Genomic DNA, 26,077 nt, shown 5'->3' with positions numbered 1-26,077 from the left:
AAAAGTCTCGCCATGCTATGCTTAAGTTCAACTTCTAGCGCCTCGCTCATCAACAGCAGACAGACAGAGTAACTCCTTCTATCCAATGGCGTTTGTCCCACCTCATTCCTTCCTTCTCGCTCTATATGCTCCCGTTCCTCTCGCCAGCGTAGGTAGGATAGTCTCACACCCAAGCAGAGTAAAAGGACTAAGAGCACTCTATCCTCCTAGCCCTAAACTCCACCTCGGGATGTCTCAAACTATCCAGATGCCTCACCAGCCTCAACTCCGCCGCCTTGCTCTTCATCAAGTGTAACCTCTTCCTCGCCTCCGCTTCTTCCTTTTCCTGTTCTTCCACTTGTTTCCTCCGTTCATCTTCCTCTTCTTTTATCCTTTCTTCTTCCGTCTTTTCTTCCCCTGATACCCCATTGCCATTGGTCTCTGGCTCAAGCTTAGCCTTCTTATCGACGTGCCCATCCCCATTCCCATTCCCATTCGCACACCCATTAACCCCACTCGCCCGTTGCTCCTCCCTCTTTAGCTGCTCCTCCACAAACCCCCTAGCCCTCTCCACCCTCCCTTTCATCCCCTCCGCCGTCTTCGTCAGCACCTCATGCATACTGCCCAGCACCTTCTCCGCCGCCTTTGCCAATGGCAAGTCCAGCGCATCCACTGCATCATCTGACAGCCATGACTCCCGCTCCGTCAAGCCTCCTTCAGTATTGTATACAGCTTCCCGCATGCGCACAAGTATCAAAGCGGAAAACATATCCCCGGTCCCCGAAAAGTAGCAGTCGATTGCTGGGAAGCTAATCTGGAAGGCGCGCGGTTGGCGGGTGGAGGTCATTGTTGAGCCGACTACGCTGAGGGTTTTGGTGCGGGGGGGTTGCGACTGGCCCTCTTCTTGTGGTGTTGGGGTCGGGGCGGACGAGTTGGGTGCCGTAAAAGAGGGAGAAGAGCTATCGGGGAGAGAAACGGAGGTGATGATTATGTGCGGGATGGCGTACCGCTCGTGGAGGACGGAGATGGCGCGGGTTAGGGAGGGCATGTCTACTATTTTGACTTCTGATAGTAGTCTTTCTTGTTTGTTAGCTTAACCCAGGCAGGCAGTGGAGGAAGGGAAGGGAAAAAAAAAGTAACTCACTCAGCCTCAAATTGATTCGGCAGTATCAAATCCGCATACTTCACTAACCCCTTATACACCGGCACCACATCCTGCGCGACATACAGACTCCCATTATCGCCCATCACGGGGTCCAGCACCCAAAAGAAACTTCCCGGCTTCCCGCGGGCCTGAGCTTTGCCCTTAAGTTCTTTCGCTATCTCGCCCACTGCTTCCAGCGCCGGAGCACCGGGGACATATCCACTGAGCATCATGTCGAAGTCGTCGAGGTAGGACTGCTTCAAACCCCGGTAGAGGTCGGTGATTTCCGAAGCGGACACGCGCGTGCCGGTGAATTGGCGGTAGCCGGTGTGGTTGCTGAATTGCACGGTGTTGAGGGCGGCGACGTCGCAGCCGAGGGATTGCATGGAGAAGACGGCGATTTTGTTGCCTACGTATCTGGAGGGCGGGTGGGAGCGGTTAGCTTCTTGTCACTTTTCCTTCTCTTGTAATCCGTCCGGTCTTGACTCGTCTGGTCTTGTTCGGTCTTCCAACTCCTCTCTCTCCTCTCGCTTTGATTGTGTCCGCGAAGGTCGGGCGCAACTGGGATTGAGGGCAGGATAACTCACCCGGAGACAACCTAAACACTCCCGGTTAGCAATTGATACAACCAGACTTGGGTAGAAGGACGAGGACTAGACTTACATGACTGGCGACCGCCAGCACGCGGGTGTCAGGGACTGGAGGCTCTCCGTCGCTCATTGTGACCTAATTCGGCTTCTGGATGGTGTAGAGGAAAGATGGGACTCTGGAGTCGTTATTCGAACCGGTTATGTTCGGTAAATGTACTGCGGCGTAGAATGGCGGCGCAAAGGATCTCGATCGTTGGTAGAAGAGGTACGCAAAGACTCAACGGTCTGTAGATTCGGTGATGTAGATCGTCTCTATATAATCGGCTGCTTGAGATCTCGAGGAGATGTTGAGAATTGGTTCAGAACCCAAAGATGTAGGAATATTTGTTGTCAAGAGAAAGTCTGTCTCAAGTCCAAGCAAAGATGATCACCGGGTCAAGAAGATTCCGAAAAGATTCCGTACCATGACACATACGATCCCAGACCCTGGTCTGTCAGCGGTATGGATCGCAATGACAACTTGAACAAAAGACGTAGCTGACCAACAAAAATTTTGATCTCAATTAGATTCTATGAAATGATAGGAAGCAATTGTAGAAAACATCAGCGATATCGCCCTCCTGTGTCACCCCGATTCCCGAGTCAAGCATCGTCATCCAACCTCAGGTCATCGTCCTCGAAGAAGGGTCCAAAAATTCGCCGTTAACGGTCGAGGTCATCGCACAGGGCCGCGTCAATGACTCTTTCCAGGAACCAATTCCAGGTGGTTTGCCCCGCCAAAAGTTTCCTGCAGGGCGCGACTATCGGACCAAGAAGACCCCGCCTTAAGGGCCCCTCATGGCCCCTAACCCGCTGGTGCCCGCCCTGCGGGACGTCACGCAGGTGGGTAACATTGAACGAACATTGTGGGGAAGATGCTTGTGGTGAACATCAACTTCATCGGACGAAAAACGTTGAAAGGTGTTTAACATGAAGCTGTGATGTCAGGAGTGATGATTTGATTTTCGGATGCCAAAACCGGACTCAGCTGAAATCCCAAGTAGTGATGGTCAACTAGAAGACGAACAGTTTCCCAATGTTAGCGCAAGACATCGTAGAAGAAGACAATGACGACCCTTCCACAAGCATAGTGTCTCTTACTTGTAAAAGAGATGAAGATGTTAGATGCCATCGTGATATTCATTGACACCTCATCCGCCTACAGCACGGCATCTTCTTCCCTAAGCACTCATCTTCGCAACAGAAAGAACAAAACGCCCTCTAAAACTTTGTGTGTACTAATGCCAGACTCTTTCAAAACACAAATTTCTTTTCTTCATAGCCCATTTTCTTCTCATCATCAACCCTTATCTTCTACATGACTGCATTCCTCCCCAAGAGACTTTTATAACAACTCGAGGTATCCATGAAGGGTGTAGATTCCCAGCATCGCGTACATGCAAAGACGGCGTAGTTCGTGGTTGTTGTCGTTTGTAACAAACATGTGGTTCGGTTGGAGATACATGGGGCGTTTACTCCTCGTCGCCAATCTGTAAAACACCCCCAGTTAGCATCACACATACGAGAACAACCACCAAGACGACAAAGACATACCTTGGGCGCAAGATAGAACCTCAAATAGCTGCTAGCCGAAATGTTGTACTCGACCAAAAGCGGCACCTCGTTGGAGAGGCAGATCTTGACCGTGCTCGACAGCGCGCTCGCCTTGCAAAAGTTGACCAGGTACTTGAGCGAGAATGTGAGGGAAACCGGCTCGCTCAACTCAATCTCGATATTCTCGCTCGGCTTGTCGACATTGGTGTGCTGGCGGAGGGTAATGCTGCCGTTGCCGATATCGCCCTGGCAGCTAAACTTGACGCCGTCCTTGCTCGCCTCGATGTTGACGCTCTCGCTCATGGCCATGAGATCAGTAGTAATCCGCTTGAACTCGGCCGACGGCATGCTGATGGTGGCCGCGTACTCGGTATCAGGAATACCCAGGTGCTCCTGGTCAATGTCCATGAGCTTGAGGTCGTACTCGGAGATGCGGTCGTTTTCGGAAGACTCAAAGACGAGGTTGAGCACGTCGGGCGCGTCCTCGGCCTTGAGCGTCAGGATGTCCTCGTTCTGCGCGGCGCGGAGCACCTTGGTCAGCGACGTCAGGTTGACGCCGAGCGCGATGTTGCGGTCGCACCGGAAGGGCGAGAAGGTCTCCGTCTTGAGCATCATGGACACGAGCGCGACGTGCGAGTTGTCCATGGCTTGCAGGGCGATGCCCGAGTCGTTGCAGTCGAAGTTGCAGTCCTGCACGAGGTCCTTGATGGCGTCGACGACCTGGACATCACATCATTACAAAGTTAGTGGGCGTCTTCTTCCCTCAAGCTCTTGACAGGAAGAGGACATGACATACCTTCTTCAGGATCGACGCCTGCTCCAACCGTGCTTCAAGCATTTCTGTTGTTGTTGTAGACCTCCAGTCAGCAACCCATCACTTTTTGTTCCATCCTTCCCTCCTAGTGCCAGGCAGGCAGCGAGGAAGCTTCACGCTCGTGGACAGAGACGACATACTGATGGATGTGAATTACTGAACTCGTGAAAAAAAAAGAAAAGAGGGAAGAAAAAAACTTGAGGGTATAACAGGCGATGCGCGCGCTGGGTATCACTTCGGGAGAGGGAGGCGCTCGTGGTTTGACGAAGAAAGAAGAAGAGAAAAGATTGGAATTGGGAAGAGTTGGCGTGAACGGGATGGTTTTGTTCAAAAAGCTGCAACAGGCAGGCAATGATAAAAGAAAGAACCATACAGGTGGTGGAACACCCACTTCGCGACTTGACGCGCCTGCTAATCGTTGCTAAACGCGCTGAACCGGGGTTAGGCTTAATTGATTTACCGCTTCGGGCTAGCTCCCGGTGCACGGTCCCGTTCTCAGCGCTTTTAGTCTCCTTTCAGGCGCAATCTTCGCGTTTTCAGTGGGTGCCTCCTTCCTGCAAGCTCCTGATGAACCCCTGAATCTTTTGTTTGGATCGTGTCTCTCGCCGGCGAGGTTGAAGGCATGTTTGCTCCGATATGATTTACCTCCATTCTTCAATATTTTGCTTATTACATTATCACCTATCTTACACCCTCTCTCAACTCAAGAATTTGTCACAGAATGCCAGCCCAAGATCGTCTGTATAAAAGTAAACGCCGTTAAATTCTGTATCCCATCGCTCGCTTGCGCGCCCCAGCTTTCAATGATTCCATGGTGTGTATCCGTCAAAATGCCATTCTACCCAAAGTTGTTGTTGTAAGAAAACTGGCAAGCTGGCCTTCTTGTTGTTGTTCGCCCCTCTCTTTTGTCTGCGCGCAATGCCATGCAAGATTATGATCGAAGAAAGGAAAACCGGAAAAAAAGATGTCGCAAGTGAAATGTCGTCATAAAGAGATCCTCGTCGGCGCCGCACTCCCCCCGTTTCCACCTGCTGGGCCCGCGGTAGTATGCCTCTTCGGCCGCAAATTAATCACCATTTCCAACTCCTTCAACATGCCCCTACTCGCTTCTTGCTTCTCCCTCTGCATCGCTCTCATATCCCTCTCCTCCTTCACTTTCACCCTCCTCTCGTCCCTGGTCAGCATACTCCTTGGCCTAGTTGGTAGCGCAACCGCCTCGAACACATCGGGCTCGTTGGAACCTGGCGAAGAGTTTCGTGTGGGAGAAGTCTCCCCGTTTAGCGCTTTCAGCGCATCCTCCGCTCCGCCACCGGTTTCGTTCTCTTCGCCGACGGTGGTTAACCCGCTCAAAGAGGTAGAAGGCGAGTACAGCATGCTCATAGACGAAATCCGTTTCTCATTGCGGTCGATTCCTGATGCTAGGGCAGCCTTGCCGTCCTCCCAGGCTTGTTGCAGCATCTTGAGGTCTTGGCCGATAGACTCGTATTGCGACATGAGGTCGAAACCAACTTCAGAGATATCGTCGGCTTCGTTGAGTGCTTTCTCGGACTCTTCACGCAACAGTGCCAGCTTGGCTTGGAGACCGCGGATGCCCGTCGATAGAGAGTTGAGCTTGCGGAATTGCGTTCGTCGCTTTTCGCGGTTGGGGGAAAGAGGGAACTTGGTTTCGGGGATGGCGGGGAAGCCTGTTTTTGTTAGATTTCATGGTTGCGGGAGAAAAAGGATGGGATAACATACTCTCTTCATCACTCAAGAGGAGACGAAGCCTCTCGTAGCAATCGCCTGTCAGACTGCTCAGCTGGTTGAGACACTGAGCCGCCGTTGACCACCGCACAAAATCGCTGTTATCTCCCGTTGCCTCGAACGCAAGCAAAGCGCAGAGAAGCAACTTGCGGATAGTGTGAAACCGAGCAGCGGCAATCTTGAGCACCCGTAATGACTCGGCCTCCTCCGTCGCATCCTCCGGAAACCCTTGCATCGCATCGGAAATGTCAAAGTCGGTAATGTCGTAAACGTCGTAGTACTTTTCCAGATCCAACTGTTCCGAAAGCCCCTTCACCGCTGTCGTCACTTGGATATAACTCTTGATCATATCAGCAAACCGCTGCTTAAGAGCCTTGCGCAGGCGTCCGCATCGTCTCGTTTGGCTTCGGTCCTCAATTCTGCTGATAGGCGGTAGTGGTGCGCTCCTACATGTCTGTTAGCCACGGATACTCACACTGTTTCTTCCGGAAGTTTTCGGGAGATACTCACAGCCTATAACCCCTCGACACAAGCTCAACCTCCTGAATCAACGACAGCGCCGCACTAGTAGCACTATCCCAATCCTGACTCTTGGCCACGAAAGTAGCAACCTCAGCCAGTGCCTTATTCCTCACATATCTTAACCACTGTTTTCGGATATAAAAGTGCGCCATCATTCCCACCGCCACCGCCACCACCACGGTGATCAAAACCCCCCTCTTCGTCAAGCGGGTATAACCTCCCAAGCACAACCACCGGATCCCCAACGCTACCACCAACGCTCCCGCAGCCGTCGCTATCAACCCCGTCGAATTCGGTAGTACGACATCGTTACTCTGCCCTTTCGAAGCATCGGCGTCCTGGTTTCGGTAGAAGTGATTAAGTCCAGCAACCGAATGTCCACTCAACAACTGCGAAGCGACGATCGTGTACCGGAACTGCTCGATGAATTTCTGGTTGTCGGCGCGGTCTATCCTCGCTGTTACGGCTTTCTTTTCACCACGAACGTACGTTATTAGTTCAACCCACATGGCCCCTATTATTTGAGCGTAGAACCTTACAGAGTAGGAGTCATGTAACGAGCCGAGCGAGCTGTATCGCTTCATGCGGTGAGGGATCTCGAGGTGTATTGGTTCGGGAGCATTCTTTCGAAACCGCTTGCGGACCATGGGGCGGCCTACGGGAGCGAAGTTGGGGGAAGAGGGGGGTGAGATGCTGTGCTCGGAGACGCGGTCATCGTGGGCATCGTGGAAGTGGCCATTGTGGTCGGAGTCGGAGGCGGAGGCCGGCGGTGTTGGCCAGTTATTGTTGCTTGTTTCTTCGCCTTGATCTGTCATGGCAAGTAACCGGTCAGAGGATGTTGTGGCTTAAAAGATGGACAATGAGTGTGAGGTAAATAAGCGAACCCTTGATATAATTGGCAAGAGGCTCGCAATCCTGAATTACGGTCTCCATGGATGCCACCACAACCGGACGAACTCGGACAACGACGGGACTCGGACAGGTGAACGGAGGAACATCCAACAAAGAAACGTGCAGACGATGTGTGGTGCTAGCTCTCCATCTGGCGCCAGGCGGCACTAAACAAGGAAGAGGCAAGAGAGATGTGTTTGTCCCCTTGTTCACCAACGGAGGACAGACACAAGGCCGGCGGCACCACGCAGTTTCCTTGTTTCAAGTCCCGGTTCCCCCAAATGTCCGTTGTTCTGCAAAGATGCGCGTGGTGAAATGTGGCTGTGAACTGAGAATCGGTGGGTTTTCTTGGTGTCGCTTATGCTATGCGAGGTGGTCGAGACGTGCGAATGGAGAGTGCGGCGCAAGGTGATGTGTTCGAGTAGTGTAGTCAAGGTACTAGCGCTGTCGGCTATCGGTGCATATGCCCTTTCGTCTTTGTTGTTCCGTAACGCTGTCGAGATTCGATCGATCGTGGTCTATCGTGGTCTGGGTGGTTGTATGTTGTCGATGTTGAAAAGGAGTGTCGAGGTTGGAAATTGGTGTAAGTGAACTATTGATGACGGATGGAGAATGACCGAGTGGACGTCGACGAAACGGAGTAGAACCGGACCTCCGAGACAACGAACGAGCGACTGACGTCCCCCCAAGAGGGAAATTGTGGATTGTGATAAGTGCCGCCAATACTAGTGGAATGATTATGGAAGCCTTCCTTTTCTCAACAAGTGAATCTCTCCACAGTTGAGTCCGAAAATAACAGCTTTCTGGTCCTGGGGATGCTCATTAAAGGTCACGGAACCCTGGCAGATGACGTTAAATTTGACGCCACTCGTCTGCAACTCGCGAACCAGGGGGTTCGTATCTTACCGTCTTGTTATCTGCTGTCTCCAGTTACCAAATGCCAGCAAAGTGAAAGCTGAAGGATAAACAGGTCCAACGTCGCACAGTTATGTCACTCCCAGGAGTGATCCATAGAGCTCAGCCTTTGTATCGGTGAAGAAGGAGCCCCAATATAAAAAAAAAAAAGACAGGCTGGGAGATCCAGCCCGATGTGACAACGATCAGGAGGTTGGACCGTTACGCTACTGCACCTTGAACCCTGTCATGACCGGCGGGTCCTCTTCTCCAACCCTGGAAATTACCCCAATTCACGCCAGTCGCCGTGTCACCGTCGCTGACGCCGACTGGCCGATTCAAAACGGTAAGATACGATAAGATTACGACGGATCGACGGGCCAAAGCTTCCACCCGACGGGACCCGGCAATGAAGCCGTAGAGGTTCTTAGTGTACCAGCTGAACCCCTGCCACGTGCCCTGCTGCCTGCCCCAGCTCAGCTCACCTGGCACTGCATGACGCCGCGGCAGTCGGGGCAGGCATCGCTGAGCTCAGCTCCGTTTCCCTGACGCTGGCACCTGGACAAGCTGGGTCAATTGACAGTTGCGGCTCCACGCGATCAACGACACCACCAAGTGCATCACCATCTCAACGACCCACGACGTGAAACGAGACATACGAAACAGGCGAAACGAAACGAAGGGACGAAAAGAAGACGAAGATCCGGGGTAAATTGGCTGTTGCGCATCAAACTCCCACAGGCCACAATATCGACAGCAGTCAGTATCTACCAGGCAGCTCTTGTCGCATACCTAGGCCTGGCGCCAGATAGACGAGATACACGCGGGACGGGATACACGACCACCATACGCGCAATCAAATTATACCCATACCCATACCCATATCCATACCCCCCTTACAAAGAGATAATCAAGGCCAAGCCAAGATGTTGTCCGAACGAGACTACCAGATTTCGCCGATTGTGCAGGAGAGTGTGATGCATAACTCCAAGGTTTGTTTTGTTTGTTTTACCTTTCCAGCATTTCCCCCTCTTCCCCCTCCCCCTCCATAAAGCTCCCCCTTCGTCCGGCTCCCACAGCTCCCCTCCCCCAACAGCCACTAACCCCCCATGTTTATCCAGTCCCTCCAAAACCTCCAATCCCTCTCCGCCTCCCTCTTCGGCATCAGCGCCGGCATCCTAGGTCTCGAATCCTACTCAGGCTTCCTCTTCTACATCTTCTTCTCCCTGCTCACCTCCTTCCTGGTATACCTCGTCCGCGTCGCTCCTCTCTCCTCGTCATCCCCGAAAGAATACAAAGACAACAAAGGAACGGGGAACGGCTTGGGGAGCGGGGTGGGAGGAGTGACCAAGTACTTTAGGGGTGGGTTTGAGTTTTGGGCGGGCGGGATCATGAATGGGTTTGCGGGGTTTGTGTTGACTTGGACGTTGTTTTATGGGTTGGTTAGGGCTTAGTGTGGGTGGTTTGGGGAATGTGAATAAAGAAGGGAAGGGAAGGGAAGGGGTAACGGGACTGGATCTGGGAGGGGGAGGGGGTGGGAAGTGGGAAATGTAGTGTAGTAGAGGGGGTGTGGATTGGACTCGGAGGAGGTCAAAGGGAAAAGAGAGGAAGACAGCGAGAGATAAACCAGTTGAATGTTGGGTATATTGTCTCTGCTCCTTCTGTGTGGCTGCGCGCATAAGCTTCGAGAGTAATGGGTAGAGCAAGACATGCTGGCTGTGTGTCATGTGTTGGTTAGACGACAGAAAAGTGTCTATTCGACGACGAGACCACCTAGGTCTTCATACAAAAATGTAATTTATTCAGGCTAAACAAACGACTACTCATACCGGCGAAATCTACCACGATTACAGCTACTATGCCATCAAACAAGTTTCCAACATCATGACAGAATCAACAACGCTGTGACAACAACAACAAAAGCCAACAAGGTTCACTGATCCAAAATAATGTAAGCCAAAAATGCACTCGCTCATGTCGGTACTCAAACGACAGAAACAAAAACATGAATCACTCAACAATCTCAACAACCCTCCCCACATACCCCTCCAACCGCGACGACCGATCCCGACTCCCATTATCACCCAATATCAAGATCCTCGAACCTAGCTCGATCCACTCGCGGTTGGATAAGAGTTCGAGTTGGACTTCACATCCCTTCTTTCTTGTCTCATCACCACCCAAGCCATCACCGTTGCCGTTGCCGGCGTGGAGATGGTCCTCAGGGGTATCTTCACCCTCGCCGAAGCTAAACACATCGTCCTCTTCTTTTGGCCCATTCGCGGAAGGGGATGTGAAAGGGGAAGTAGGAGTGAGACGAGTGACCGTCACCACCCTTGCAGACGCCCTAACACTAGCCACGTAAACATTCACCAAACTTCCCACCGTCAACGCACCGGCTACCCCTCCGTCTTCGTCGCCGGCATCACCACCAGCACCAGCACCAGAAGCAGCACCAGCACCAGCAGCATGATCCCCATCCTCAAAAACCGCCGTAAGCCCACTGGCAGCCTGCAATGTAGTCGACGACATATGCCTCCCAGGAACAGCGAGGACCATCCCCTTTCTTATCCTCGCTGCCCTCTTTCCCCCTGTGCCATTCCCATTACCCACCTCTGCAGTTGCTGCATGATCAAAAACCATGCCTATCGACCCAACCTGCCCTGCTGCTAGTGTCTGAACAGGAAGCTGGAGGTTTCTGATGGAGACCACCTTGGCGGTGTGCCACTCCCCCTTTGCCGAGGAAGCAGAAGCAGATGGATTGGCCTTGGTCGACGAGTTAAGGCGGTTGAGTTCAGCTGATGAAGGGTTTGCTTCGAAATCGGAGAGGGTCGGGCGGAGGTGGTTGTCGCTGGCTATGGCTGCTATTGCTGCCAGAGAAGGGGTGGCTGGGCTGAGGGTGTCGCTGGTCTCGTCGGAGGAGGAGGAAGAAGGGAAGGGACCGACTACTACCGTGTCACCTATTGACAGACTTCCAAAGCGGAGGTAGCCTGCTACTACGGTGCCGAGGTCTGTTTCCTCGTCTGAGTCGCCTGTTGCTAGTGATGACGAGGCGGCGAGGTTGTACTGGTCTTCGATGTGAAAGAGCGAAGCCGGTTGCTCGGGGTTTAGAGCCGGGCCGGTAAAGTCATGTGCGGTTGGGGTGGGAGGTAAAGGCAAGCCCTGAAGTAAGGCGTGCAGCATACCCAGTCCGCGACCGTCGACGGCGGAGGTGAGGACTATCGGGACGACTGATAAGAGGTCACCGTTGGAAGCAAGTTGGTCGGCGATTTTAGCGACGGCTGCCTCCTCGGTTGGCGAGACATGGGTAAACTCGTAAGGGTTGGTAGCGTCTGCTTTGAGAATGGCTGGAGCTCTGCCGGCTCGCTTGATGCCTGTGAGGGCTTTGGTAAGGGTGGAGAGGATGGATGGCTTGGATGCGAGATCGAGTTTGGTGATGATGATTGCTAGAGGCAACTTGAGTCTCAGGCAGAGCTCGAGGTGGGCTGAGGCTAGGTCGATGCCGTTGCTGCCACCCGTTGGGGTGGTTCCCGGAGCTGGGGCGTCAACGGAGGGCGAAGCATCGCTGCCATCGGCTGCTATGCAGAGTAATGTCCAATGCGGCGCCCAACCGACGATACCGCGGAGGATAGTCCTACGATATCTTGGAGCTCCGGCTGAGTCGACCAGGTAGACTAGCCGACCGTCCTTGGTGAAGTCGTGGACGTCGATCCAAGATTCAACTCCGCTGTGAGCATCGTTGATGATTTCGTCTTCGTTGTAGCCGACCAGTGCTTGAGCCACGGAGGAAGTGACGCCAGAAGCTACTTCGTGGGGATGCTTGAGCAAATTGAGCCGGCTTTTTCCACGGCCATTGTCCAGAGTTCCTTGAGACAAAATGCCCAGAAGCGTGGACTTTCCAGACGTAGTCGGCCCTGTAAGCGTAACGCGCAACTGGTTCGCGGTTAACGGACCCTGTTTCATGGTCGGCAAAGCCGAAGACACAGCACCGCTAGCTTGAGCAGTCAAGTCCGGCATGATCAGAGCTTCCGCCACCCATAACTTGTCCTTGCGTCGAATCTCCTGAGGTTCTCCGAATAACGAATCCCCAGGCTCATCCGAAGACTCATTCCACTCGCACTCGCCCACAATCACCATCCTCAACACATTCATGTTGCACCCCAAACTCGCTCCCATGACCCTCAAGTTTGCCAAACTTTCATCCAGCTCGTCTCTCGTCAGGCCCACGAGGGTGCCATCATCAGCCACACCAATCTCATACAGCGCGCCTCTCGACGCTTCCAAGCCAGGGAGCAACTTGCCCAACTTAACCTTCCCATCCCGCGCCAACTCATCCGGGTCCGGCAGTTTTGGGATTACCAGATCAACAGCCGCGGAACTAGCGTGGTAAGGACAAGATTGCTGCAGCCTCCATAGCAGCTGCGTAGTCAAGTGCTCAAAGCGATCCTGTCTCGTTGTCGTGGCGCCTGAAGACCCTCCAACAGAGACTGGAGTGCCCCTTAACGAATTAGAAGTAGGGTCATAAGGCAGTGGTCTGCTTTGCGTAGAGCCGCAAATCTTGGCCGTTGAAGTGCTGCTGTGTTCGTACTTGCGCCGGGGGCGGAGGAGGAGGTGCAGCTTGTATTCTGTCGGGCCCTCTTGGGGCTCGGCTTCGAGACGGGTGATGCCGTTATAATCGGAGAGGAGGTCGGGTTGGATGGTTCCGGTGGTGGTAGGGGTTGATGAGCGGACCTCCGGAGTGGAACGCCGGCTGGGGCCTTCGGAGGGTTTGAGCCACGGGGAGGAGACTCGCGGGGGGTTGGGATCGAAGGTGAAGACGGACATATTTGTGTTCGTGTGTCTGGGCTCGCTGGGGTGTTCGCTGGTGATGTGACCTCAAGTGGTCAGTGTACACGTAGGTGATATCGGATAAGAGGGTTTGACAAGCAATAACAAATATCAGCAAGTCCCGTGGTGGTGATATCGGAGATAGTGGAGTAGTATTGCACGACGAAGGGATGTGTTATAGGAGGACAATGTGTATATTCGGGTGATCATTTTGGATGCTATAGAGCAAGTTGCTCGGTGTCTGGTGATGATGATGATAGCGGGTGGTTGAGTGAGGTCCGTGAAGAGGGTCCTAACTGGGTGCTTGTGGCAAGACCACTGGTCTGATTAATTGACTCTGGAGAACATCGTGGTGACGGTTTCCGCTGTTTACTTGTGTTTGAGATACAATATGGGGAATGCAGGAGGGGGTTTCCTCAAGTTAAGAGTGAGGTTAAGGAGGAATCAAACTAAAGATGAAAAGTGTTTGGTCGGTGAGTGACGCATCAGTGCCTTCCTCTTTCGTCCAGAGGTCTGGCTCCCACGGGCCAACTGACCAACACCAGATGCTAAATGCTTATGGCAGTCCGTGCATGTCGTGAATACCGTAATGGTAAGTATCAGATATGTTGAATGGATGTAAAGGGATGAAAATAACGTCATTCCATGGTCATGAATTTCAATGTAAGTACTTGACTCTAGAAAGATGCCAGCAGTTGCCTTGGTATTTGCTGGCCAATGTCAGTATCTCGTATTGCATGTACAAGTACATTCAGTTCAATACGGTACTCCGTTAGCACGTTTCTTGTGACGTGGAGCTTCAAACAACCCAGAAAATTGACGGGACGACTACACTTAAAGCAGAAAATCGGATAGGCTCGAGAAACTTCTTGAATAGTTTCAGACATATACCAGCCTTTTGCATGAAGCTTGGTAGAGTGGCGTTTTGAGTTGTGCAGAGTGCGCAGTGAAGTCCCGTCCAAACTGATGTTCCATGGGTTGGAGTGTACGTATTTCTCCTCCCCCACCATCCTGCTGCATCGGCTTCTGCCGCTCCTTCCAGAGCACTAACACCGACCACGGCAATAAGGCCACTGCCAAGATATCCGGTACTTGCGCAACTGCCACCCAACCGCCAATTTCCCGCAGTCAAATGCCGACCAGCTGGTTTCTCCTTAACAGCAGCTGCCGCAAACTGACCGAACTCTCAGGCTTCGATGCCGTCTCTTTGTTGGAACTTCCAAAACCAAATTCAGCAGGAACTCACTTCATTGATCAAGTGAGGCGGAGGCGGAGGCGAAAGGCAATAACTGACCGGGAGCATTTCCTGCAAAAAGAACGTCACCCGGCAACTCTATTTGAATGTAGCCCATCGTCCTCTCATCTCAGTCATCCATCACCGAACTGCAGCAGCGAGCACTAGCAGTTCGATATCGCCAAAATGGGTCGAAAAGACACGAACCCCGCCTGGCGAGAGGCCAATATCTGGGAAAAGCCCGAACCCGCCCGGAGATACAGCACTTGGGGAACCACGACAACGAACACATGGGCCAGCGATGAAGTCGACCCCGAATTCGAGGCTCAGATACAAACAGAGGAGGAGAAGACCAAGAAGAAGCCATCAGTATGGCGGTCTTTGGCGTGTGGGATGAAGGTAAGCATTTATGGAACACCCCTACACCACCCAGCCCTAGCCTGCGACATGTTCAAGCCCGCTTTCCCCTGGATCGCCCATCTCCACTGCCCTTTTCTCTGCATTTCAGCGTCTCCTCCACCACTCAGGAACGAGGAACCAGCGGAAAAAGGAGGCCCATCAACACCACCCATGTTTCGACTTTCGACTGGACCCTGAGCCCTCGAGGAAACATCAGACAAGACGTCTTGACTTGGTACATGGGGTGGCGATGAATGCCGGCACGTCCACGGCCAAGAGAGCCAGGAATGTCAACACAGCCTCAACAGCCCACGGACAGTCTCACAAGAAGAGGACCAAAAGGGGAATCTCAGGATGGGCGAGACGCGGACGCAGCTGAAGCAGACCAGACCACCAGTCGGTGTTAGTGGTCAACGTGTGATACGCCGCCATTAGCGTAACAGAGACACCTAAACATGGCTGCTTATAGGCCAGAGACCCGCGAGATCCGTCAGCACTTTCCCTCTCGATGCGGGCGTCTCCAAATCGCCCCTGCTGCTGCTTCCTGCAACTCGTCTACACGTGAGCATGGGACTCCCTGCCGACATGCCCTGGTTACGACGCTTGTATTACGGGCCTTCCCCAATCATTACAGCAGTCCACCGGGCGTCGGGCGGGCCATGGAAGGGCCACAGGAGGAAGCACAGAAACCTGGAACACGCTCCAGACACCAGTCAAGACATTTGGAGTGTTCTCCAGAGGGCACTGCTTGTATCCCCTGTTTCCCTCATAAGCACCACACCCATGTTTTATTCTCCCTAAAACAAACCCTCCATCCATTTTACTCCTTTTCTCCTTCCTCTCGTTCCAGTTCCACCGCATCTTGTCAATCACAACACATCCGTTCCCATCTTTCTGACATATCCATCGTTCCAATAAACCTTTTAAGTGTACTAAGTATTGTAATCATCACAGTTTCCCAAAATGGGCTGGTCATTCGGACGAAAGAAGAACAAGGAGGGTGCCGCCGCCGAGAACCCCTATGCCCAGCAACCAGCGGCCGATCCGTATGCGAACCAGCACGCGAGCCCTGCTCAGTCTCAGGCTACTCTATCGAGCACCACTAGCAGTGGCCCCCGTCCCGGTGGTCTGCCTTCCGGTCCGTCCCCGTACCAGAACCAACAAGCTCCTCCTCCTTACTCCGCCGGAGGTCCGGTTCAGCAGCCGCCTGCTGCGGGAAGATACACCAACGAGAGATTCGGCACCACGGATAAATATGGTGATAACCGATACGATACCCCTTCCAGCAGCAACCAGAACCGCTACCAGCCCTCCAACGACTCCAAGCAGCAATACCCTGTTACATATGGCGACAACAAGCAGCCAGGCCAGATTCCTCCTGATGGGTATGAGCCGTCTCCCCAGGAACTCTATGGCAACAAGTATGGTGTGCCACAGGAGGAGCTCACGGAGGAGCAGAAGGAGGACGTGGAGTTCACCGATGTCAGAAACGAGATCGTGAACGAGCAAAATGCCACCATCGACACTCTGGATCGGACCATGGAGACGAGTTATGCTGCCCTGGCGAACATGCGCAATGCACGACAACAGCTGAGGGAGCAAAACGAGAGGCTGCTGTATGCCAAGGGAAACATTGATCACGGAGGTTAGTTTTTGCCATGTATAGTAAATACGAAGTAGTGAATGACATGAAGCTAACACCCTACTACAGCCGCCCAAGCCCGTCAGGCCAAGGAAAGGGTAAAGGAACTCGAACGAGTCAATCGCTCCATGTTCCTACCTGTCGGCCACAGCAAGAAGACGCTCGACAGGATGGACAGGGACCGCCTGCAAGCCGAACTGGAGGAGAAGGAAATCCGCGAGCAGAACGCCCGCGAGCTCTACAAGAACCGTGCACAGGCGCAGATGGCCGGCATGAAGCCTAAGAAGCTGGGTCTTGGCGGCGGCGCTGACAACAAGAAGAAGTACGCGCTGGAGGATGATGAGGAGATGGACCAGAACGAGAACGCCATCAACACGAAGATTGCGCTGATGGAGCAGGTTGCGGGTGAGCTCAAGGAGGGTGCGCTGGATATTGGCGCGGGTCTGGATCTCAGTAATAGGTATATTGAGACCATGACTGAGAACGTAAGTGTTTTGTTTTCTGGGAGAGGATGCTGGGAAGAGCAAGGCGCTAACAGTTGCAACAGACCGATAGACTCAACATCGAGGTTCGCAGAAACAAGATGGCGCTCGAAAGGTTCTAAACAGGATGATTTGGGATGTTGTTGGTTCGGTCGGATGGTTTGGAATGGCCGGAGTTTGTTGATATTAACTTTTGCTGCGAACATGCCGTACACACTTTCTTCAGCGTTTATGTTGATACTGTGGGTATACGGAACGTTTTATCATTCAAAAATGTTTCTGCGGTGAGTCTGGTGTAGGGTCCTTCCTCGATGATGGGTTCGGTTCGGGAAATATGTCAGAAGGCAGGCCGTTGCAATGATTCGGTAAATATCTACTAATAGACTAAGTCATGTACTGTCGGTGTCCTTAGGTGGTGAAGTGTCCGTTGACTTCTGACTCCCATCCTAGGTTAAACGCTGACTTGTGAATGAGACAAGCACGAGGTATATCGGAAAGTACATTCGTGAACAATGGTACCATCCTCGCCTCCCTCCAACTCTCTACGTCCTTTTTTCTTCAATAGAATGATGATATCCTGCTTTCACGCATACCAAAAACATCCGATCAGCCGTTCTAAATTATTATTTTACTACCAGGACCTGGTTCATCACTGACATCATCACCCCTTTCTTCCCCTCCCCCCCTCTCTCTCCAACCTTTCGGCCACCACCAAATGCTCCGTAGTCTGCCTTCTCTCAACTCCTCTCCTCTTCTTACCAACTTCATATCGACACTACAAAGCCAGACATCCATATCATACTCAACCACCTACTTCAATACCCGATCTCTTGTTATCCGCCTTACAGAACATGATCCGGGCCCAGGTATGTAGGTACCAGACTCAAACTGAACTCATGGTTCCAAGATGAAACTGCACATGGAATCCTTCAAATATGTCCCGAACAACATGCAAAAAGAACGAACGGACACGGAATAAAAGCCAGCAGTTTCGTGACTGGTAGCAGAGAAATCATGGCATCAATATCGTTTCCAGTCATATATTTGATAATTCTCTTGACCAGTAGCAACAAGTTTCACTGTAGCAGCGCCAGTGCGATTTGAACGGTTTAGGTAGTGAACCTACCTCTACCTAGAGGTAGTATCAACCCCCTCTCCCCCAAACCCTCTCCCTCCATCTCCTCATCACCAACACAATAATAAGAACCAACTTCCTACAAAGAACACCGACGTATTAGCCCACCATCATCCTTACAATCCAGACTAAATCAATTCATAGCTTGCATCATCATCACCACCTCTTCCTCCCCCATCGCCACCCCTCTCCTCCCCTCCTCCTCCTTCTTCCCCCACACCCCCTCCGCCAACTCCAAATCCTCCCTATTCTGCCTCGTCTCCCTCATCATCTCTATATACCCCCTTTCCAGCTCGCCCACAACTTCCACCACTTCCCCTTTTGCATCCAGCCAATCCCTCACTCCCAGTTTCGTTGCGGTCTCCCGGTGGCTTTGCGCCGTGCACCCCGCGAAACACCCGCCCACGCCCTTGATCCGGTGATCATCAAACCGCGGATCGCCAACTTGGAGAATGGTTTTGACGCGCTGGGCGGCGATGACAGAGTAGTCGTGGTTGGCGCTGTGGTTGGCGGTGACCAGGTCCTTGAAGACGATGGAGAGTTCCAAGGCTTCGCGGAGACGGTTCAGTTTGAAGAGGGTGAGGCCGTGGCGTTCGAGGGAGACGAGCGTGTGGGAGTGGGTTTTGCCGTACTTTTTGGATGCGAGGGAGAGGGCGTGGCGGTGTACGAGGAGGGGGCAGGGAAGGAGGAGAGGTGGCGGTTGTAGTTGCGGTTTGGTATAGGAAGGGGATGATGGGGATGAGGATGAGGATACTTGGAACTCGAAACCAAGTTTGGCTAAGGATTCCGAGGCGATTAGTGTCATGACGTCGTCGTCGCCGTAGATGTTTTTGATTTCGTCGTAATGGGCCCATAAGAGGTCAGTCCTCTCCTGGAAGGAGAGCGTGGTGGAAGAGAGGACCTCCTTGCGGTAGGCTTCCTGTCTGTCAATGTCCGTTTTTTCCTCGACGAGGTTGTGTTTCTTGCGGTAATCCGCCTTCTTCTTCTCAATCTCATTGAACTGTTTATCTTGTTCTTCCCAGGTCATGTTCGCGGCGGCCTTGGGGTTTTGGGCCCTCTTTATCCAGTACTCTGTTTCGATTATTTGGTCGCCACAGGGCTGGAAATATTCATGGTCAGACTTGATGCCGCTTTCCCAGGTCATCTCGTCGGCTTTTTTGAGGGCTTCGAGTCGACCTTCGGGGTATCCGACTTCCTTAAAGAGATCGGCTAGACGGCGGAGGGCGAGAATCACGGGCTCGCAGTAATCTCCCGCTTCTTTGGGTGTAATGTATTCTTCGGAATCAGTCTCGAGGACCTTCCCATCGTCGCGAACGTAAGAGACCTTGTTCTTTTTGAGGCAAATGTATCTGTATCGCTCGTAGGCCTCAACGCGCATCATGTGGGCCTTGTGCCAGTCTTGACGCTTGACGTAGAAGTCGCCTAGTTGGTCTATGGCTCCGAGGGCTCGTCCTTCGTCCAGCCAGCCCACCTGCTTGTATCGTTCGATAGAGGAGATTAAAAACTTCTCTGCTTCTTCCCAGTTGCCAACGTCTTCATTGGCGCGGGCCCAGAGCTTGTCGTAATAAGCTTCACGGTACATATCGCCGACAGCTGTCGGAGGTGCGTGTTCGTTTAGTGCGAGGCCGTGCGGGATCAGTTTGGTCCGGTAGCTGAACTCTTCCGGGCGAGATCTTTCGGGTATAGATTCAAAGAGAATGCATCGAGCGGAGAGCGCGTAGGATTCCTTCTCGGTGAATCCATATTGGTCTTTGGCTGAGGTGTCCAGTCTGTCTCTGGCCCAGGAGTGAACTAGCACGTGCATGGATAGCGACCGATGTCGGTCTATCCTCACGAGAGAAAACTGTTTGAGGATGTTTGCACCGCGGCGGAACCAGGTCGGATCCCACCTTCCGTCCTCGTCGAGTTCAATGAGAATATTGGCGTTCCGCTCGGTGTCACCCCCGAGTTGCTCATCCATGGGCATTTCATTCCCCTCGAGCTGCTCGCCTCGCCAGTTGGCCGCTCTCATGATCATCTCTTCGGGTATGTTATCGTAGTGGTAGAAACAAATGATGTTGAGGATCTTCATGGCTGTTTCGTAGTCGCGTGCGTGTTGATCTTCGTTAATCCTTCGGGATTGTCTGCGGAGGGCGAGATACGACAAGTCAAAGGTGACATATACAGCCGGATCACCTTCCATGTCAGTGCCTGTCGTTGACCCCTGTCTCTCCCTCAGCAATTTGTCCCGCCTCTTTCGGAACTCCGTAAGGTAGTCTTCAATGTTGCGCTCTGTCATGTGGATGTTGGCACCGGCTTGGTCAATTGCCAATGGCAGGCATCCCAACTCCTTGACTAGAGCCGTACACTGCTGTTGCTCTTCCGGATCCACAATCGTGCGGTGGAGAGTTTTGACAAAGAAGGTGGTGGCTTCTTTCTCGTCCATCTCCCGGACTTCCGAGACAGCCTCTGGACCTAGCCTTTGAAGGAGTGTGTTGGCTCTGCTAGAGTACAGCAAATTACCTCTGTTAGGGACAATGTTGTTGTACTGCCCGTACTCGTCGCCCTTGTGTGCGTAATTGTCGAAGATGAGGAGCCATCTGCCATTGGAGGCATTCATCCAGTTCAGGACCACCGCCTGAGATTCTTCGATTTTGTCTGTTTGTATCCCAAGTTTTAGCGCAATATTGTGGTAGCTTTGCTGTACTGTGTGTTTGTTGGTGGCATCAAGCCAGAAGACGTGTTCAAACCTGCTTCAGAATTAGTGAGAGTCTAGAAAGGTGTCAATGTTCAATGCATGTTACCTGTCTCCGTAAATCTCGGCAAACCTCAGGGCGATTTGGGTCTTTCCAATACCGCCCATGCCCCAGAGAAGATATTCCCGGCGCCGCTGGCTACGCCCATCTGGGTCTGAAAGCAGCACTTTCGCCATATTCCTGAGAATGTCAACCCTTCCAGTGAAGAAGTTGCTAGACAATCCCATAGGACGAGCTTGTAGCGACATGGCCACCGCACTCTTTTCCAGCTGACCTGTGCAAAGTAAGTCTCAGAACGACAAGAGTCACTGGAAAGTGGAATGGTGCGCTTACAGACCAAACCAATCCACGCCCCTTCTGATTTCCTTTCTGCAAGTATCCGAGCAACCTTTTCGATCTGATCTGCGACTTCAGGGATATCCATATACTTTTCCGTCATCTTCTCCAACATCTTCATCTTCTTGTACTCTGGTAGTTTGACCGCATCGGCCGCACCAGGAACGCTGAAGCGAAAGTATGTTTCGTTCCACCCGTCGAGGAATCTGGCAACATCGATGTGCTTGGGATCAGGGTCCGTCAAACTGTCCTTCATCACTTTACCCATTCGCCAGCCCCAACTAAGACCCTGGCCGAACCACCGACCAGATCTCCTGAGGGTCTTGTCCGCCTTGGTGCCGCAGCCAAGGCTCAGAATACATCCCAGCTTGAGGGTTGGATCCAAAGATATGCCCGCCTCGTTCAACACTTCGGTTATGGGGTTGTTATACCCTATCGCACCATCGAGGAATTCTTCCGGTACGTCATCGTGGCTGATGGTCATCGGAGCGAAGAATGTTGGCGCCGCCGAGGTCGCTCGTGCTGCTTCCCAGATCTTGCAGTTGCTGTATTTCTTGTCCTTGGAAGCGTAAGTGCGGAACCGTTGCGGAGCACCAATCTTTGCGGACGTTACGGCGCAAACGAACGCTTTGCCGGTAGTCGGCTCGTCAGTCGGGTCGTACATGAGCTCGCTACTGTTTCGCTCTTGGACGAGCTTTTTAACTGCTGTTTCGAGTGCCTCTGGTCCGTACTTCGCGCTGATTTCGACCTTCTTTTTGTTGCTCTTGTGGAAGATGACTTTGCCCAGGTCGTAATACTTTTCCAGAGCTTCTTCGGTGGTCATGCGTAACCTACCGAGCAAGATTGCCACCAGTCTGTGGAAAGAGGCATGTCAGTCTTGGAAAGACAATCTGGCAAACAAAACAGAAACAAAAACTTACCCTCCAGTACTGGTGCCGCCCATAATGTGGAAGTACTCGCATGGCTTTGGCAATTCCTTGAAGCCTTCAATTTCCTGCACCCTCTTCATGATCTTGTGAAGCATCACCACCTCCGATAACCCACGAACTCCTCCACCGTCTAGTGTTTCCCGTCGTTAGCTTTGTCGTATGAGGAACATGGACTTATACATACCCAGGGACAGCAAGTTGACCGGGCCATCGATTCTCTGGTGCCTTTTCCCTTGATAAACCATCTTGCCCTTCTTTTCTTTCCACTCTTTCTTCCAGCAAAACCAGTAGTGTCCAAAAAACTCGACGAAAAGGGGTATCACAGGAAGTAAACAGTCAGTAGGTAAATCGTGAACAACAACGATATCAGTCAACCATCAAGTCATGCCAATGACCAGGCCATCGCAACGGATGAAGCCCGAAGGGTGGGAAAAGCGCCACCACCATCTTCATATACCTTAACCATCCCACCGTCACAGTGGCATTGCTTCTTCTTGTTCCCAAGGTTGGACTCGAACAACGGCCGCCCACATCGCCCAAATCGCCCACCCGACCCCTCCCTCCTCCCCCTACCCCTGTATCCGTTGGCGTTCAGCCTGACTCCTCTACCTTAGTGTACCACCCGTTCGAGGGTATCCGACTGCAGATCCATGTTGTAACCCGCCCGAGTCTCACGGTGGTCGTCGAATCGAAACCGCCAGCGCTTAAGACGTCCAAAGCCACTGGGCATAGCCGCAGCGTTACATTACAGGAGGAGCGGTAGGGAGGGGGCGCCCCATGGTACCGCGGTTGGCACAGTGGGCGAACGGGTTACCGACACCGGGTCGAGGAATTCGGGAAAGGATGCTTTCGGGGACGCGTGTTTTCGAAATATCGTCGAACTCCAGGTTTTATTCGCTCTGGGGTTGTGCGAAGATGTGGACTGGAGTGTTTTGTTGTTGTCGTGATGATGACGGGATGTGCCCAATGGAGATGGAAGTGGAAGTTGTCCGTTGTCGGAGGGCGCTCTTTCATCCGCTAATCTTCAGCGGGACGAGCCGCTGTCGTCTGCCCGAAGAAGCCCACTGTGTACCTTACTGTGCCTACTGTATACCTACCCGCGAAACCCCACTGAAAGCCTGTCGTGACAGAAGCGCCAACCTGGGCTGCATCGATCCCACACATGAGGTGCTTCATCTTGTTTCGTCACCAGTCGTCCACTAGAACATTTCTCAAGCTCCCAAGGAGGTACGCGCGCCCGAAATGATGGGCCTGAACGGCCGCTTAAAAAATTGTAACGAAGGTATTGTATGGTCTATTAGGCTGTTGGCTTGCGGCTAACAACAGAACCCCATAATGGAGGGAAATCGGCCGGATGGCGTTCCTCTCCGTCCTCCTCCCCTGCGTTGGGACTTAGACATGGACATATCTATCTATGGTACCCCAAAAACTTGGGAGCTCCGGTCTGAAGATGCTGTGTCTATGGAATCCCCTTCATTGTGACATCCTTCTTCATCTTGAGACACAAGCCCGGATATGATGCCTTCTGATGATGAGATCGTCAACATCCTTTCGCTGGGTAAGAAGCTCCTTGACTGCTCTTTTCATCAACTCACCTGGCTAACGTCAACTGTTTGTTAACCAGATGGCGGAGGAGTCCGTGCCTTGTCAGAAGTCATGATGCTTGATAGGATCATGAAAAGGATCCAAGAGAAGAACGGCCTCACGGAGATTCCGAAACCGTGCGATTACTTCCACTTGATCGGAGGTATTGGCACTGGAGGGTGAGTGGTCTCGGATCACCATCACCACGTTAGACATAACGCTTACTCCGGCATCCAGAATCGCTGCCATACTTTTCGGAAGGCTACGCATGACGACTACCGAGGCTCTTACGGGGTATGAGAACATTGCCAGTGAGATTTTCAGTACCCGAAAGAGGAGGCTTGAGTTCTCCATCGATTTCAGAGAGGAAAAGGTCGAGAAGGGGATGAAGAAGGTCATGAAAGACCGCAAAGACGGCAATCTAATGAGAGACGAAAAGGGGGAACGTTCCACCGGGAAGTCGTTTGTGGTTGCTCGACGATCGGATGGTTCCTTACGCCGAATACGTGCCTACCGTCACGGGCAGAATCAACAGAACCTCACCATCTATGAAGCTGCAAGGGCAACTGCAGCGAGCATAGAGTCCTCCGGGGACCGGTATTTCGCTGATGATACCAAAGACTACAAGAACCCAATAAGAGAAGTGCTTGAGGAGGCAACAGAAGTCCTGGAGAACACAGCCAAGGTTGGTTGTGTTTTGAGCCTTGGGGCAGGCACCAAAGACATACACAACCGCTACGAACCGACAAAAGATGGCAAAAAACGACACACCGAAAAGACCGATAACGATATGAGGAGGCGTTTCGCTAATGTCCCAGACACATACTTTCGGCTCAATGTCTATGACATGGCCGACAAAGTCGAAGCTAATAAATCCCACGAGATTCCCGCGGTAAAGAGCGAAACAGAGCGGTGGCTAGGCACAAGTGCCATAAGAGGTGTAATCGACAGAATCGTCGACGTCCTCACCAACGGCACCACATCAGGTGTGACCGTCGACAAACTCACGCTGGATGAAATAAACCCCAAGCTGAAGCAGGGGGAAACCGCCGAATCTCCCACAACACATCCAGTGTCCCAAGCCAACACAAACCCAAAGCAACCCACACACAACAACAATGACATGGACCCGGACGACCCTACCTACCGCTCAGAACAAGCCGACCTCTGGGCTCAATACTCCGAATACGCCTCCACCCTCGGCCCTTCCTCGCCCGAATCCCTCACCCTCCTCGACCGCATTTTCGAACATATGCTTACCCACAAGCACCTCTCCTGCTCGCTCCGCGTCGCCGAGGAGGCCTACAAGCGCTGTCTCGCACGCAACGGCCCCTCCGCGCTCACTACCAGCTCACATTTCGGTAGTGTCATCAAGGCGCAGATACTTCTAGGCGAGGTCTTCCGCGCTTATGATCTTCAGGAGGAGCTGGTTAGTCTTTTCACGAAAACATTAGGTCCTGAGCATGCGATTACACAGCAGGCGATGGAGACGCTGGAGAAGCTGAGGGAAAATAAAAGAAAAAGGGAGTGGGGGATGGAGAGCGCCATGTCGATCATGATGAAGCATGAGGATTGGGTGAGGGGAAGGCCGGAGGCGGTGTTGAGGGTTGAAATCGGGGATGAGGGGTATGAGCAGAGGGGTAGGGATTATGTAAACGCGGTTGTAGTATACGCGGCGGTCCAGGTGGGGGATGTTTGTAAGGCTAGGGGGGGATGTAAAGAGAGGGGGTTTGGGGAGGTGGATGGTAGGTTGGGGATAAGTGCTTCTAAGGATGCTGAGATGGAGATGGGGTTGGTTGATGATTTTAGTTAGAAATAGGAACCCAAGGGAGAGGATTGCTCATGGACGGCGGAGCTGAGGGGTGTTGAGCTGTTCCGATGATGAATGATTCATGAATGATAGCCGTTCGGTTCCCTAGATCCCCCGGGCTTCTCCATGCGAGAACTCTTCTTCTCCTCTCGTCCCCTTCATTGTTTCTCTTTCCTCTTTTCAGACACTTTGCACTTTCTGCCGAATGCGATATCACAATCGCGCATCTCTTTGCGATTGCAGGGCATGTCGGGGAAAGGTGCAAACACCACCTTCCCCATCACGACTTTCCATCTCGCATCAACAACAAAGGCAATCGCTCACTCCGACCGCCACTCCAAGTTCATCACCACCACTGCCTTCCATTGCAACACAACACTAAACGGAAGTCGCGATGTCATTCACCAGACTACCTATCAACCCGCCAACCCGACTGCCATGGACTGACAAATACGTCATTCACCCGGCAAACAAGCCTGCTCCACCAGGAATTTCAAGACACACAGCTCCTTCCACCCCCTCAACTCCTTCCACCTCAACACCTTCACCGCCCGCAACCCTTTCCATCTCGAGAGTTCTTTCCTGTGATATAGCCGAATGCTAATACTTGCAGGATCAGGGCGGGTGTTTGAACTTTGGCAATTTCATTCCAAGTCCAGGTCTCGGCCCAAGTGGTCTCCCACCACTGCAGATGACTCGGATGGGTTGAAGAGCTTGTGCCTTCCAGTCGGTGGTGGTGCCCGAGAAGCCAGTCACGGGTACACAGAGTCCGCCCATCGTTGTGATGGCTTCCC

The 26,077-nt window shown here is 52.6% G+C and overlaps 8 protein-coding genes across 8 annotated transcripts; 3 read left to right on the top strand and 5 right to left on the bottom strand.

The window, feature by feature from the left end:
• Positions 1–187: 187 nt before the first annotated feature.
• B0H65DRAFT_414803 (Ribokinase-like protein) lies at positions 188–1,509 on the bottom strand (the record flags this gene model as incomplete). Its single annotated transcript, XM_062823940.1, has 2 exons — positions 188–1,055; positions 1,124–1,509. The coding sequence occupies 2 exons, from the start codon at positions 1,507–1,509 to the stop codon at positions 188–190; spliced, it is 1,254 nt and encodes a 417-aa protein (XP_062687598.1).
• A 1,408-nt stretch (positions 1,510–2,917) lies between these two features.
• Positions 2,918–4,489, bottom strand: B0H65DRAFT_71330 (proliferating cell nuclear antigen, N-terminal domain-containing protein). Its single transcript, XM_062831316.1, has 3 exons — positions 4,103–4,489; positions 3,307–4,026; positions 2,918–3,242 (listed from the first exon to the last, which is right to left on the bottom strand). The coding sequence occupies exons 1-3, from the start codon at positions 4,142–4,144 to the stop codon at positions 3,225–3,227; spliced, it is 780 nt and encodes a 259-aa protein (XP_062687597.1). The 5' UTR covers positions 4,145–4,489; the 3' UTR covers positions 2,918–3,224.
• A 201-nt stretch (positions 4,490–4,690) lies between these two features.
• Positions 4,691–7,318, bottom strand: B0H65DRAFT_565556 (Mysoin-binding motif of peroxisomes-domain-containing protein; the record flags this gene model as incomplete). Its single annotated transcript, XM_062830288.1, has 4 exons — positions 4,691–5,805; positions 5,858–6,309; positions 6,374–7,229; positions 7,270–7,318. The coding sequence occupies 4 exons, from the start codon at positions 7,316–7,318 to the stop codon at positions 5,105–5,107; spliced, it is 2,058 nt and encodes a 685-aa protein (XP_062687596.1). The 3' UTR covers positions 4,691–5,104.
• A 1,288-nt stretch (positions 7,319–8,606) lies between these two features.
• On the top strand, positions 8,607–9,947 carry B0H65DRAFT_585760 (Rab5-interacting protein-domain-containing protein). Its single transcript, XM_062830934.1, has 2 exons — positions 8,607–9,162; positions 9,292–9,947. Exons 1-2 carry the CDS (start codon positions 9,097–9,099, stop codon positions 9,622–9,624), a joined length of 399 nt encoding a protein of 132 aa, XP_062687595.1. The 5' UTR covers positions 8,607–9,096; the 3' UTR covers positions 9,625–9,947.
• On the bottom strand, positions 9,948–13,458 carry B0H65DRAFT_454344 (uncharacterized protein). The gene has a single exon (XM_062826192.1). The coding sequence runs from the start codon at positions 12,992–12,994 to the stop codon at positions 10,181–10,183; it is 2,814 nt and encodes a 937-aa protein (XP_062687594.1). The 5' UTR covers positions 12,995–13,458; the 3' UTR covers positions 9,948–10,180.
• Positions 13,459–13,933: 475 nt separating this feature from the next.
• Positions 13,934–17,240, top strand: B0H65DRAFT_454337 (uncharacterized protein). The gene is made up of 4 exons (XM_062826191.1): positions 13,934–14,630; positions 15,585–16,275; positions 16,342–16,757; positions 16,820–17,240. Exons 1-4 carry the CDS (start codon positions 14,418–14,420, stop codon positions 16,874–16,876), a joined length of 1,377 nt encoding a protein of 458 aa, XP_062687593.1. The 5' UTR covers positions 13,934–14,417; the 3' UTR covers positions 16,877–17,240.
• A 545-nt stretch (positions 17,241–17,785) lies between these two features.
• B0H65DRAFT_71172 (uncharacterized protein) lies at positions 17,786–22,431 on the bottom strand. The gene is made up of 5 exons (XM_062831313.1): positions 22,074–22,431; positions 21,881–22,019; positions 20,958–21,814; positions 20,673–20,898; positions 17,786–20,618 (listed from the first exon to the last, which is right to left on the bottom strand). The coding sequence occupies exons 1-5, from the start codon at positions 22,132–22,134 to the stop codon at positions 18,023–18,025; spliced, it is 3,879 nt and encodes a 1,292-aa protein (XP_062687592.1). The 5' UTR covers positions 22,135–22,431; the 3' UTR covers positions 17,786–18,022.
• Positions 22,432–23,407: 976 nt separating this feature from the next.
• On the top strand, positions 23,408–25,286 carry B0H65DRAFT_414249 (acyl transferase/acyl hydrolase/lysophospholipase; the record flags this gene model as incomplete). The annotated part of the gene is made up of 3 exons (XM_062823902.1): positions 23,408–23,447; positions 23,514–23,652; positions 23,711–25,286. 3 exons carry the CDS (start codon positions 23,408–23,410, stop codon positions 25,284–25,286), a joined length of 1,755 nt encoding a protein of 584 aa, XP_062687591.1.
• Positions 25,287–26,077: the final 791 nt, after the last annotated feature.

The sequence above is a fragment of the Neurospora tetraspora genome (genome assembly GCF_033439725.1).
Source record: "Neurospora tetraspora strain CBS 560.94 chromosome Unknown B0H65scaffold_1, whole genome shotgun sequence".
NCBI lineage: Eukaryota > Fungi > Ascomycota > Sordariomycetes > Sordariales > Sordariaceae > Neurospora > Neurospora tetraspora.
This window is presented reverse-complemented; position numbering and strand designations above follow the sequence as displayed.